This window comes from Acyrthosiphon pisum, chromosome A1 (assembly GCF_005508785.2).
Source record: "Acyrthosiphon pisum isolate AL4f chromosome A1, pea_aphid_22Mar2018_4r6ur, whole genome shotgun sequence".
Lineage (NCBI taxonomy): Eukaryota > Metazoa > Arthropoda > Insecta > Hemiptera > Aphididae > Acyrthosiphon > Acyrthosiphon pisum.
In genome coordinates, this window is record NC_042494.1 from 62,935,778 (window position 1) to 62,951,017 (window position 15,240).

A 15,240-nucleotide genomic window follows, 5' to 3' on the forward strand; every position below is an offset into this window, starting at 1 on the left:
TAGACTTGATGACGAATTCAAATCTGTTTTCAGAATTCTTATCGCTTCATTAGATCAATTGGTATCTTTGGCAAAAAACACGTCTAAAATACTATGTCATACGTGTGTTAGACGAAAACAGAAAATCACGGTATCGAATCCCCTTAAGGAAATCGGGGAAAACGTTAAAACGTATATCTGATAAGCGTTTTTAAACAAATTATAATTGTAATTTTCAGTTACGTTAAATGTATTGTTTACTATATTATATTTCAGTAGCTTAGACTAGATTTTGATTCACACAAATCTAGTTTACTATTCTTATTTATTTATTTCTATTTCCTGTTGCATGCAATTTGATGCATTAGCATAACTGCATTATTGCATTATTTAATTTATCATTTTTGTATGGCGTGACGCCGCGCCCCACGATCCACGCAGCGGCTATATTGCCGTATTGGTGGCTGATGAGTGGTGACTGGCGAATATCCGATGAATGAGTAACATTGAGCACTGGCTGTCAAAGGTGATTAGTTGCCAGACTCTCAAGATCAAGGTTCGAACGACGTTTAGGCACAGAATTTTTCTTTAATAATTTAGTCTGTGGTTTAGGTAGCCATTTGTATATATATTGTACATAATATAGCTATAGGTATTTTGTAATATTTTATTGAAAATATATAGTAATTTTAGTGAAAAACCCGCAGACAGCAGCTGACATGACGTGGTTACTGATAGACGACAACAATCAGTGGCTTTTCGCGTGCCAATTTTCAAGAATAATTTTGTAATACATTTAAGTTCCACGTGAACCACGTCCGTCCGCGATTGTTGACGTGCGTACTAGCTACCGTGGTAAAATATTTACTTTGTCATACTAGCTACAAGCGTACCGTGATGTTACTATTACTATACTTCTGTCTAATATATGTGTCTTTTCTATGATTTTGCAATTGTGTTTTTCAGTTTGCAAATGTAAGCATATATAGGACGTATTTGTTACACTGACGACGTGACTATGGCATGCGTGAAACATCATGGGCTCTCATAGACCTATTGACTAGAAACTAGTAAATACTTAATAGGTATATGAATATCACTGCTCCACTGTCTAGTTAGCACTTACCAGTCTAATACTTATTAGTATTTACTACTATTTAATCATATTGTGACTACTCTACCGACTAGTGCCTACCACGATTGAAGATATCTTTAATCGTGGTGTCTACTACCCAAAGTGACAAGAGTATCCGACCATCAACCAATTATTAACTAACTTTAGTTAATTTAACCAAGGTGACTAGGTGGATTAACCGATCCACATTGTATAATATTTAAATACAATTCTCACGTTCCCGCCAGTCGTCATAATTTCAAATAAATGTAGTTTGGCACGACTTGACGACTGCATACCCAATTTTGGGCCTGTTCGCCGGCGACACTGGCATCGCTAACTCAGGGGTACCACCTTCGCGGGCGCGTCTCCGCCCTCCTCGCCAAGCGTTACGTCGCGGCCTCCGGCGGTCGGTCGTCGCCCGTCGGTTTAATAATAATATCGCCGCCCGCCACCCGGGCGCGCTACGCAGAGCGACTCAACTCCGCATTTCCCATTCGACGGCGACGTTTTTCCCGTTCACCTTCCATTTTGTGACCGATACTCCTCGTGCGCGATACGTCCGTAGTCCGTGCGATATATACAAAGCGAACGTCATCACAGTTGGTCGACCGTCCATTTTCGTTGCCGTCGTCGTCGTGTTTTGTATCCTCCCTTGGTCCACCAAGACGTCTTGAACAGCCGTCGTTGGATTGCAATACCACCGGCGTGTGCCAGTCCGCCGTTGTCGTTTTCTTCGTCTTCTCGTGAGTATGAATTACACCGAATTTTACGGCCAATTCTGTTATGATTATATTTATTTCGCCGACCTCTCTAACGTTAGTGTGTTTTTTTTTCTATATTAATTTTATCATTCCGTCTGCTTCTCGCTCTCTCGGCCTCTGTTTTTATCAGTCTCTCTCTCTCTTTCTCTCTCTCTCTCTATCTATCAAGAACACATCGACACGCGTACGCCACCGTGGTGAGTGCCTATAATGTGGCGTGTGTGTGCGTGTAACTGTATATGTGTATGAGCGTAGTAAGTTTCGTATAATTAGTGTGTGCGTGCGTGAGCAAATATATATAGGTATATGAAGAAACTAGGGCATTGTGAAAGGCGAATGTATATTACAAACAATTTTTTCTCTTCAATTTCCATTTATCGTGGGTAAAATAGTTCCTGACGCCTATGGACGTTTCGTCCGGAGCCACCCTCTACTCGATCCCTTAGAAAGAATATTTTTTTCCACATTGTGTCTTAGTAGGTTTCTATTCTTAAACCAATAATTGTATATTATTATATGTAGTGAGGTCTGTGTGTTTGAATTATTTGTTTTTTCTTTTTATGTTCTTGCCGAATATTTTGATTTTCTTAAGATATTCCTGACCAATATTGTCTATTTGTTTTTCTGATTTACACCTTATTTTTCTGGTTGGTACTACACTGCAAAAAACAACATCTTCTGTCTTGGTTGAAATCATTAAAGGTAAAACATGTTTGGCATTATCAAACTGGTTTTTTTTCTCAATGAGTACAATCACTTTTAAGGGAATTGGAAAGTTTTATTGACAATTAATTATTATTTAGTATTTACTCAAGTAATTATCACTTTTTAGTACCTAGGTAGAGTACCTTATTATTTTTTATAGTTACCTACCTATGACTAGAGACCTTATTTTATGTTCTATTAAATTATGAAATATAAGAAGTTTTTATGCAGTAATAATGAAGGGCAATATTCTCTTAAAGAACCTTTAGTATACAAAAAAAAATTACCATACTCTGTCTCAAAAAAGAACAATCACTTTTTGTGTATGATGAATTATGTGATAGGTGTTTCAAGAACCGCATGATTACTGGGTAGTTAGTGGGAGACGCACAGCACTGATAAAAATTGGTCTGCTGACTGATTATTCTCTTTTGAGACAGTATAGTTACCTATATTATGGTTTAGTTGTTAAAATTTACACCCTATAGATAAGTACCTAATAGAACTACAAAAAAAAAAAACAATTTAAATAAACTTTTTGACATGTTTCATAGAATACCAATCAAATGATAACCATGGCCTATGACAATAAATATTGCACGGGTAAATCTATATTAATTTATCAATGAGCACAGAATGTTGTTGAAGAAAAAACAAGGAAAAAATGTGCACTAATACCAGCGGTGTACCTATTAAAACATAAAATATTTCTATTTTCTATATACCATTTTTTTTAATTGACTGTATGTTGGTTAATATGCATAAATTAATATTATTTAACTTTTAATTAGTTTTGCATTTTTATGGAAAAAAAATGTTATAGTATTTAATATAATATATATTAGGTATATGTATTTGTTAAATGAAACATCAGAAACCTCACCCTAATGAAAACATAAAGTAAAAATATGTAAAAACATAAAAATCTGTTTTCTAGTTATGACTACTGGACTTGATTGTTGGCTTGACTTGATAATATGTAAGATATACTATGTAAATATTTCCCATTTTTTATTTAACATTTTTTTGCAAGTCAATATCAAGATTAAAATCTATATATTATTATGACATTAATAACAATATAACATGGGCATATATGTATCATATTTGTTTGCGTAATTCATATTAATAATAATGGAGGTAGATAAACTAAACCATAGGCTTTTTTTTTTTTTTTTTTGGTTTTTAAGCCCGGCAACTAAGGCCATTAGCTGTAGGTATTGTAGGTTTTTGGGACGGTAGGGGGAACACGTGTTTTTTGTGTTTGGCAGAATTTTCAAGTGGGCACCCGTAGGTATCTGCCATACCCGGGTGAGGGATGGCGGCAATTCTCAACAGCCGCCGTGACTCGGCTGAAGAAAAATGCCGCCCGCGACCGAGGAATCGAACCGGCGTTGGCTGCGCCTTAGACCGCTCGGCCACTCTGTCCCCCAACATATAGGTTATAATTTTGTTAGTTCTTTAAAACAAAAAGAAAAAAATACATACCTTCATAAAATGATTAGTCATTATTCATTAGTATAATAACTAGATTATTGGTACAGTCAAAGTGTAATACTGTTGGTTTTTCATAAATTTTTACTTAATTTGTGATTATAAAATATTATATACCTCTGTGAATAACCAACCTACATTTTTACTTTTCTTAAGGATTGTCAGCTAAAATGTAATTATTAATGTTTGTATTTCTTGTTTTAGGAATTAATTGAATACTTAATATACATAAACAATGAAGGTCCCCAAGGAAGAATCCAAAGAACAAAATAATGACAATACATTAAATGATGATGATAATTTGAGTAATCCATATGATACAGAATCAAATTCCGATTCAATTGATCCACCAACAAGGGATGGAGATTTTTCTGAATATATGTGGATGGAAAATCAAGAAGAATTTGACTTACAGGTATATAATATACTCAATTCCAAAAGAGAATAAACAGTTTAGATCTGGTATGGCGTATCTCCTATGACTTTTAACCAGTATAAGCTTGGTGACGTGGCTCTTGAAATGATTCATGTTCTTTGGAACAGTATGGCTTTAACTAAATATTTTTGTGAGGTTACCTATTCGTCAAAAATAATTTATTTATTATTTTTATTGTATTTTTCATATTCACTAAGTATAAGACATGTTGATACAATAGTTACTTGAAAATAATTAAGGGTACTTGTTTGTTATTGCCTCATCACTATGCTGTTGTATTAGATATAAACCACCCCGCCACCGGATTTAATTTTTTTTTATAACATTACAAAACTTTCAAACCACAGTAAATAATAATATTTTCTTAAAAATTTATAGCTGCATAGAATATGCATAATGTTGCATAATTAGACATAATATAGTGACCAGCTGACAACATATTAACATGATTATAATATTATTGAAATTTTAGATTAAAAACTGCTGACGTAAGTTTGTTTTGTGGCGGGCCGATATGTTTTATATGACTAGTTGGCTGGGCGATGACAAACAACCGCCTAATTTATAGCTTATTACTTATTGAAGAGCTTCAAAAATAAAATTATCATAGTTTATATTATACATCATAGTTACATAGTTGTATGATGGGTATTGAGTTTAAAATGTTTATTAGTTTTACTTTTACATGAATATCAAAAAAATTATTAGTGGTTATCATTTTAATAAAATATTTTATAACTTATAGGTTATGAAAGAATTAGAAGAAAAAGAATTGATGAAAGAATGTCTTGAGGCTATGTTAGATGATGAACAACATAATAGCAAACAGAATGGTTCAGCAAATGGTGATGCTCAAATGTAAGTTATATTTTTTCAATTACATTTATGTTTGTATGCATAAAAGTTTTACTTTTATTGTTGTTTATAGGAATGGTTCAAGTAGTTCTACCTCAATGATTACCCATAGACTTGATCATTTGAGCTTAAATACATCTTGCAATAATGGTGATCAGCCAAGACAATCTACAGTAAGTCTAATATAGTTATATAAAGATAATGTTTCTTTGAAATAAATTTATAGTTAAAGATAAACAATTTTAAGATGGTTGTAATCAATTGAAAATAATATAATTTAAATACTAGTTCTAATAATAATATTGATAACTTATTTTATTGAGCAGGCGGTTTTTACTTATTGTTTGGTAATACATGTTTATAGTTTATAACCATTCAATTTAAATCATAGGTGTAAAATAAAAATATGAAGAACAGCCAAAGTTTATTTACTGTTTATGAAATAGACAAGTACAACAAAATATGTTATGCTGACCTCTTCATTTTTAAAAACAATATATATTTTTTTTTTTTTGAACGATTATTCTATTAATTGCTTTAATATTTATTAATTACTGTCAATTTTAAATGTGTGTTACAGAGTACTTTAAATCCAGATGCAGCTGAATTTGTACCATTAGCAACCCGGTCTTTGACTAATGCGCCTGTGGTGGTAGCAAGTCCTTCATAAGCGAGTAATGGATATTTTTAACATACAACTATATATTATAAATATATATATATATATATAAAATAAAGTAAATATTAATCTATCATCACAAAGTATAATATATTTTCATATTAAACGAAACTAAATTTCCAATAAATGACTATGATGAATTTTTTTGTAAATCTTCATTATACTCATAATTTTTCAATCGATTTTATCATCATTTAAAATTACTGAATCACACACATACAATAAAAATTGCACTTATGTTTTGATCACTAATGTCATTCTTATAACACGGATTTATTATCGATTTTCATATTGTTAACAATGGAAGGTTATAGTACAATGTTTAAAAAAACAAAAATAAACAAAATGGCTAACACAATTCATGTTTAAGTATATTGCCACTTAGTCAACTTGTCATGTTTTCCAATCTATTTTATCTTTTAGCATATAATTATTAATTTAGTATTCATATTCTAATATAATTTGATTGTTTATTATTATATTATTTTATTTTATTTTTTAACAAATTTAATGAATTAATGGTAGAGTATTGGTTCAAGATTGAATAATTATTTATGCTTATAATAGTTGTTTTACTTTCTGTAGATGAATAAATAATTTTTTGGTGGACTATTAACAGAAACTGTTAATTCATTTTAAAAAATACAAATAATTGGTGTTTATTTTATCTTTTTCCTGCTTATTATTATTTATCTTGCATTTTACAATTGCCTTGGAAACGCTATTTGAATGTATTTTTATAATCTGACATGAAAAAGGTTTCAATCTAAGAACTTCAGATGGTTTAATTGAAAATGTCTTTAATTTATGTAATATATATATATATATGTATATGTATAGGTGTATACATTTTTTAGGGGGGGGGGGGGTTACTTATTTTAATATTTTCTATTAATTCAGGCAAATCATTATACTGTTCATTTTTATACTCGGGAAAATTATGTTAAATGATTTTATTTTATTTTAAAACAATGCCAAAATACTAATATTTTCAATTATATCGTGTTTTGATTTTTATTCTATAGCGGGCCTAATAAATAATTAATATTTTAAGTACAAATATGTTGTTTACTTAATATTATTTTATATAATATTTTAATTATATATTAGTGATGTGATAAGTAATATTTTTGTACGTCTTAACTCTTTGTAGTCGTTTTATTATTAAGAAACTTGTGTGTAATGTTTCATGGCTAAATTAAATAAAATATGAATCGTATAATGAGTGATTATTATTTGAATTAGCGTAGAATTATTTATATTTTATTTGATGTATTGTGTTAGTTACATTTTTAATGTTTATATGTAATTATGACTTAATAATATGGTTTTGGGAATATTTAAATAATAATATTTTGGATAACTCTCGTCAGACTGATTGGTACTATGTTAAATGTACTATAATTTGTTATTTACACCTCCAATAAAGTTAAAAATTTGTATCTTGATTTGTATGTTACTGTTTTGATGCTTATAATTTCTTATATAATATTAGTTCTAAATGTCTGATTTAAAATTATTTATACTGTTTTGTCATTAATGTTATAATAACAGCATTTTAGTATCTTCTAAAATAGTATTTATCTTATGCTTGTTGTAGATAATTATTTGATCCATACATCATTTCAAATTCTTAAATGGATGGACATCTTAGTTCTGACGAGAATAATATCCAATTGAACATTACAATACTGGTGTGTAATGTCATTAAAATATAATAATATATTATGTGTCTTGATTGCTAAGTTGACAAATTAATATTATTATTCATTATTGTTACCTTAAAATTAAATAGTTTATTTCATACTATGATATTAGTCTAAAATATAAACATAATACCCAAGTTGAACACTGTAGGCAAATTTGTATATGTATTTTGTGGGTTAAACTAGAACTATTAAGTACAGTATAAATCTGATGTATTAGACATTCAAAAATATGTTAACTTTAAAAAAAAAAAAATGTTAAATCTCTAAATTTTTTAAAAATTGGGCTAAGTTATTTGTTAATCATTTTTTTTTTTTAGATAGGTTGATGTAGTGTACACGTTTGTGAATGTAATAAACTTTGTGATAAGCCAAAGTATTTTTTATTTTTTACTTAAAAATGTGACACATTATGACCCAATTATTTTATTATATTATGCAGTTTAAAATTGGCATATTAAACTGTTATCATACATTTGAAACTGTAGTAATAATAGTTATTTTAAATTTAACCACATCTATGAGCTAGTTAGTTCAACATATTTATTTTAAATTTATGTTTAAAACTTCGATATACAATATTCAGCAAAAAGATAAAAATAATTATAAAGATATATTTTGTCATGATCCATGAACATTTGATTTTCAATCTTTGACTGTACAAATTTAATAACCTTGTAAGTATTCATGTTCATGATTTTTTTAAATAAAAGTAAATATTGTCAATACTGAAAACATTATATTGTTGAACAACTTAAAAAGGAGTTTGCTTATCATCTGTTATACATGTTTGTCATTAGAAAGTAACAAAGCAATATTAAGGGCCCGTATTACAATAGTTGAACTCCGGTTAAACCACCGAATTCGGCCGGTAAAATCAGTGGCTCAAGCGTAACCGAGGTTTAAACTATGATTGTAAAACGGGCCCTAAATTTGACAAACTGAAGAGATCAAAGCTAATTATTATAATAAAATCATTTTCATTTTCAAGTGATTCTATGTCGTTAATTACGGTTAGCAGCACGATTTAAGAAGACACTACACTGCCATTTGTTCGCTTCGTCTTACAAGCGCGCAACATACCAAATTTAAGCAGGAGATCGCGTTTAGCTTCGTTAGCTTAAAAATTAGAGTGAATCAACCTATTATGAAACGGTAAGTACATAATCTATGTTAGTTGGTTTTTTTCACGATAGTTCAATTATTGAGTTGTGCGTGTACCTATAATATAGCGTAAATTAAAAATGCTCATAACTCACTTAAACACTGAATTATCTTTAAAAACCCACACACAAACACGGATAATGTTCTTACTACCAAGTTTCATAATAGGTCGATTCACTCTAATTTTTAAACTAACTGAGTTATACGTTATCAGCTGAGCGTAAAATTGTTATGTCATGCACAAGACGGAGACAACAAATATCTGATTAGCGTCCTCATAAGATATATTTAGGTAATAATTGTGGTTAGCTGTCATAAAGCCAATAGTAATCAGTTATCTCTTATCATGTTGTACAATAATATTTATACTATTCCCGAAATAGTAGATTTTAAAATTTTTCATGAAAAAAATTGTATATAAAAAAAATATATGAATTGTTGATTATAAACTTAAGTTAAAAGATAAGTATTATGTAAATAGCGGTTTAGATAGCAATTTGAATCAGTAATATTTATAATTGTTCAAATGGAGAAATTTAAGCATTTTTTATGCATTTGTGCTTAAGTTTTTAAAATGTGATTTTGGATTAAACTCAATTGAAATTGATAGGTACCTACTAAATAAGTTGTAAATGGGGGTACAATTTGCATTAGAATGCTCCAACATTATTTTATAACTGACGAGTTAAATATTAAATGTATAGAACTATACTGGTAAATAAATTTTACATTCTTTGGTACGAATTTGGAAGGTGTAGCTAAGTTGTAAGTACAAATTAAGGGGATTCGATACCGTGATTTTCTGTTTTCGTTTAACACACGCGTGACATAGTATTTTAGACGTGTTTTTTGCCAAACATACCGATTGATCTAATGAAGCGATAAGAATTCTGAAAACATTTGAATTCGTCATCAAGTCTACTTGAAATCGACTTTCCCACATTTTTGATATTATCTCCCAAATTCCAGGAAAAGTCATATAAAAAAGAGTATTTGAACATTTTTGTATTTTAATTTTTGGAAGAGCTAAAATTAAAAAATTAAAAATGTGGGAAAGTCGATTTTAAGTAGTCTTGATGACGAATTCAAATCTGTTTTCAGAATTCTTATCGCTTTATTAGATCAATTGGAATGTTTGGAAAAAAACACGTCTAAAATACTATGTCACGCGTATGTTAGACGAAAACAGAAAATCACGGTATCGAATCCCCTTAATATTAAATATCGAAGTTATATCTTAATTTGTGGTGTAAATCTAATATCATGATTCTCGGCTAATATCTATGCTCTAACATGGTTTTACCAATTTACCACATAGAAACTTTAAAACCTTAAATTTAAATAAGTACATAAAATGTAATAACTTAATTTAATTAACTTATCAGTTTGTATAAAATTAGAACCTATAGTGGTGGATACTTTAACCATGTATCATATTTGGCAATTCTTATGCTGCGTACAAGGTAACTATAATATTATTTTCATAGTGACAAATAGTTAATTAAAAAAAATTAAGTACGGTTTTTTTTAACACTTCTGTTCACATAGTGTAGGTAGTTCGGTAGCTGTCCGTAGTATTATATTTAAATTGAAGAAATATTTTAGATTCTGAGCTGAGCGACGAATGTATTGGTTTTACAATGACATTTGTTTTTTTATTATTATTTTTTTTTGTGTGTCGTCCCCTTTTGGGTCAGTAAAAATATTTCCATTTTCAACTTCAGTATCTTGTTCGACGGGAAACTGAATCTAGTTGGTGCATTCAGGAGGTCGAAACTCCCAGTAGTTTTTAAAGTTTGAGTTTCGACAAAATACTTGGAACTCACGAAAATATGCTAGTTATTTTGAGATAAAAATTCATAAAAATTACCCACAATGCAATCGGTGCCAGTCATATTACGGGCACACGTTTATTTATTATTTACACACTTCCTCACTGCGCCAAATGTATGATCACTTTACTCCAGATTGCATTAAGCCTTGTGAACTACCGGCCAAGTGTACGGTGTACCGCCAATTTTAAAAGCTGTCCGTTTGATAGTTATCTCACAGGAAAACACAATCACCCCCGTTCCAACACAATACAAATTCACAAGACATCTCCAAAGGGCAAAGGTTTTGTCAAACGAGATCCAAAAAGTGTATGCTCAACTTCGGTATAAATATCTTATGCGCTGAAGCCGTTACTTCTGAAAACCACTAGACGTCATCGACTCATCGTTATTCGTTTCAATAACGTTATCGTACTTCAAATTTAAATTCGGTTTTTGGGCCTATAATCTCCCTCCTAACCGAGGTTTTACACAACCGTTTATCACCATTCACCGATTCACCATAAATAATATTTCATTATCACTCATTATCCAACAATATATTATTCTTTATATTATATTTATATACTTTGTTATTGTACAAACAATCAAATCTTGTTATGTCGCAAATTTATATGCCTAACTGTCAATGATACTATCTTCATATAATAATTGTCGAGATATTATAATAATATTTTAAAATCTAAGATTTGTTAATTTAATACAAGATTTCTCATAAGTTTGTCTACTTTTATCAAAAAAAATCGATCGATCGAAACTGGAAAGTCAAATTAAATTGTTATGAGCGTTTGAAGTTCAAATGATTACAACATTGGATACAGGCGCGGATCCAGAGTAAAGATTTTTGTGGGGGGGGAGCAACATTTTTTTTGCAACACAAATACAATTAAAATAAAATATTATACTTTATTCTTAATTTAAAAATATTGTCATAATAGTAGGTAGGTATATGTAATTAATGTGATAAATAAATTATTGATTATTTAATATATAAAATGACAATGTGAAAAGAAGTTTAGATTTTGTTTATTTGTTATTTAATATATAATATTTATATTTATAAAACAATATGTCTGGGGGGGGGGGGGCTGGGTCCCTAGACCCCCATGGACAGGGGCGCCATTTCAGTTTTTTTTTAAAGTGTGCAAACAATTAAAGAGGCCAATTTTTTCCCACCTCCAGGCCAATCGTTAAAAAAACGTTTCTAGTGTTTTCAGTTTTTCATTACAGATTCATTACAGTATCAAAAACATACTTAATAAAAACATATTTTCATAGTTAACACATAAATTAATAAACTAAATATAAAATATTCAAATAGGATATCAAACAAAAGGGAAAATACAAATTAATTATTCAAAGCTGAGTTTATGACATAAGCATAAAGTAAAGCAAAGCGTGCAATGCAATGGAAATAATAAACAACTTGAAATATAATAGTTTATTATTATAACGACCTTTATACTTTAATAGTTTACATTCATAAATATAATTAATATAAAATAATAACATGGGTAATAATAATTATAAAAGCATAGTAGCATAGGTTATTATGTAAATAAAAATATCGGGTATGTGGGTATCTCCGTTGCTTCATATTTGAAAATGCATCTACAGCTTTATATAAATCTACGCACTTAGCTTCTTCTTTCTCTACATTTAAAACCATAAGATCGCTCAGTCTGTTATCTCCCATTGTAGTACGTAAGAAAGTTTTAACATTTTTAAGGGATGAAAAGAATCGTTCATTTGAAGCAGTAGTAATTGGAAGAATCTTTAGTAGGTATATAAATTATTTTTTAAGTTTCAGAAAAGGCTGCTGAGAGTTTTGATAAAGAGGATACAATAGAATCAAAATTTAGTTGAATAATGTTATTGCTTTGAAGCAATGATTTGGCAGATGGAAATTCCTTAATATTTTTATTTATATTTCTTATAAATAAGCCATGTGATACAACCATAATATAATAGAAAAAATCCAAATTTTCAACTCTTAAATTAAGAGCTTCGAAAGTGTTACTTCAGCTTCAAAAATCAAATTATTGTTATTTTTTAGTGAATTTCTAATGTGTTGTCAGTGTTAATCGTTAAGTAGAATTATTAATTAATATATAAATTTACAAAATATTTCAACTCGTTTCGAGTAGATTACGGACATTTTCAATTTTTTTAGGTTTTTTTTTTTTGTTATTATATAATATATTTTTTATAGCAATTTTTAATCGTTACCTATAATATTAATTTGACCAAACATTTTTTAGTTGATAATTAATAATTTATATTGTATAATATAGTATATATATCAGATATCTACAGAAGTAAAATATTTCCGTGGTTACGGATTATCATAACGGATGTTGTTTAATAGAACAATTAGTGTTTACAGTTGCCTTGCAAAATGTCCAATCATGTAGATCGTAAGTACTTAATCTACGTCAGTGCGGCTAACCAGCCCGAGCATTTACTATTTTTTTAGAAATCATAATATGCTTTAATTATCAATAGGTTTATAACTCAAATAAGTGGCGTATATAGGACTATAGGAGAGTGGAGGCAAATAGGCAATGGTGGCCATTGTCCATAGTAATGTTTTTGGTTTAATTAAAATATTATATTTACGTCATAATTATAAACCCTATTCCGGCCAACTACATTTTTTGTAAAATCCAGCAGAACAAAACGTGGATATAATAATAGGTGGATTACAGGGTTTTTCGTGTGGTGTACGGAAATTATTTCCTCTAGTAATTGGTAACTATATTCTTCGACTTAACTATTTCCTATCATAGAAAATATTCTTAATATGCCTATGCTCAGGATAATATTTATTTAATTTTTAAAATATATGTTATACATTTTACCTGAAGTTAATTACTATAATAATATTTATATATAAATAAATCAAAAATTTAAATTAGATGTCTAGGTATGCAGATTCTGTACATCCCTTGGCCAATTCGCTCGTCTACATTATATCGATGCAGCCGGTCTCACCCTATTAGCACTTTTTTTTATGTATTATTATAATAATAATACAGTCATTATCTTTACAATTTGTGTACCTATACGATGTTTCTTTATTTAGATTTGGCCCCAAAGCCCAAGTTATGGGGTTCTTGCCGTTTGTCCATAGCGTTTTGTGTTTTTTTGGCCGCTGTTCAGATGGCCATACTCAGGGATAATCTCGGAATAGCATTGCTGTGCATGTCGAAACCTATTGGGAACTTAACGTGCGAACCGAACCACGCCATTGTACCCATTCTGCCGTGGGTGGATCCGAAACAGGTATGCGTCACAATGGTCACATGATATTGTTTATAGTACCTACATAAATATAATAAATGTATTTATGTATTATGTGCATTATCGTCATTGAATTTCGTTTTAAATCCATCGCCTTGATAGTCGTAATACCTCTCTATAGTCTCCTCGACCCCTCATACCATAGAAGCATAGAACACTAATGTTCCATGCTCACATTTCCTCGGGAGAAATTAACACCATTAATTGACAACTATTATAGTAGTTGTAACAACAAAATGAGTGTCGTCGTTATTCATTAACTTAATAAATTTAAGGATTTTTAAAATTGAAAACTTGGTTATATTTTATCGGCTGTTGATGAATTGAATTTTTGTACCTAATGATTTGCGGTGATACTTTGAAAAAAATATGGTATCACTTCATCAAAACGACAAAACCACCACCGACAACCCATAAAGAACCAACCAGCGTGTATAAAAAAATTAATTTAACCATGGGTACCCTATGGATATACGACTTTCACAATAATACCTCTTACCTATATAGCTATAAAAAAATGTTTCGTCATCCGTGGTTCTTGCCATCGCGAGTATACTCCAGAAATATTATTTTTATGATATGGACACCGTGGGTATTATAATAATTAATAAACTTATAATTACCTAAAATTTAAATTGCTTATAGGTACGTTACCTATACCGACATCATACATAGGCTAAGGCTAAAGCCCCTCTTTTTGAACAACTTTTGTTATTCTCAATGATTTTAATTGTGCATCTAATATGAACTAAAAATAAATTAAAACTAAAATTGATGTAAGAAAATAAAATAATGTATAAATATTAAATAGGTAATAATAGTATAATTGGTGAGTATACCAATACTAGAAACACAATACTGGCTACTCCGCATAATATTATTCTATTGAATATGTGGCTATAAGCCTATGACGGTTATATATATATATAACTATATCTGTAGTCTGTCCAGCCATAGGGGAACTGGTTTTGATAGGAAGGTGACGCGAATAGGGATGCGCAGAATCGGCGCGTTCTCTGGCTGGACAGAGTATATAAAATATAATATCTATATCCTATGAACCTGTACTCTGTAGTGAAACGTCATACTCTGCACTCCCCCGTTGACACGCCTATGCCTACCTACCTTATAAACAGTGTTGGATAGTAACGTAACGCAAATTACAAATTACTGTTACGCATTACTTTTTCAGTAACGCAGCAGTAATTT

At 30.0% G+C, this 15,240-nt stretch overlaps 2 protein-coding genes across 3 annotated transcripts in view; both read left to right on the forward strand.

Moving 5' to 3' along the window:
* The first annotated feature begins 1,582 nt into the window (after window positions 1-1,582).
* Paip2 (polyA-binding protein interacting protein 2) lies at window positions 1,583-8,108 on the forward strand. Of its 2 annotated transcripts, NM_001163343.1 has the most exon segments (6): window positions 1,583-1,839; window positions 4,261-4,471; window positions 5,238-5,350; window positions 5,421-5,520; window positions 5,928-6,021; window positions 7,627-8,108. In NM_001163343.1, coding segments are annotated over 4 exon segments (483 nt in total). In that variant the 5' UTR covers window positions 1,583-1,839; window positions 4,261-4,291; the 3' UTR covers window positions 6,018-6,021; window positions 7,627-8,108.
* Window positions 8,109-13,039: 4,931 nt separating this feature from the next.
* The window catches only part of LOC100573358 (uncharacterized transporter slc-17.2), an 18,969-nt gene continuing 16,768 nt past the window's right edge, over window positions 13,040-15,240 (forward strand). The window contains exons 1-2 of the mRNA XM_003244032.4: window positions 13,040-13,145; window positions 13,814-14,013. Of these exons, the coding sequence (XP_003244080.1) occupies window positions 13,127-13,145; window positions 13,814-14,013 (219 nt within the window). The 5' untranslated portion in view covers window positions 13,040-13,126. The remainder of the gene's footprint in view (window positions 13,146-13,813; window positions 14,014-15,240) is intronic.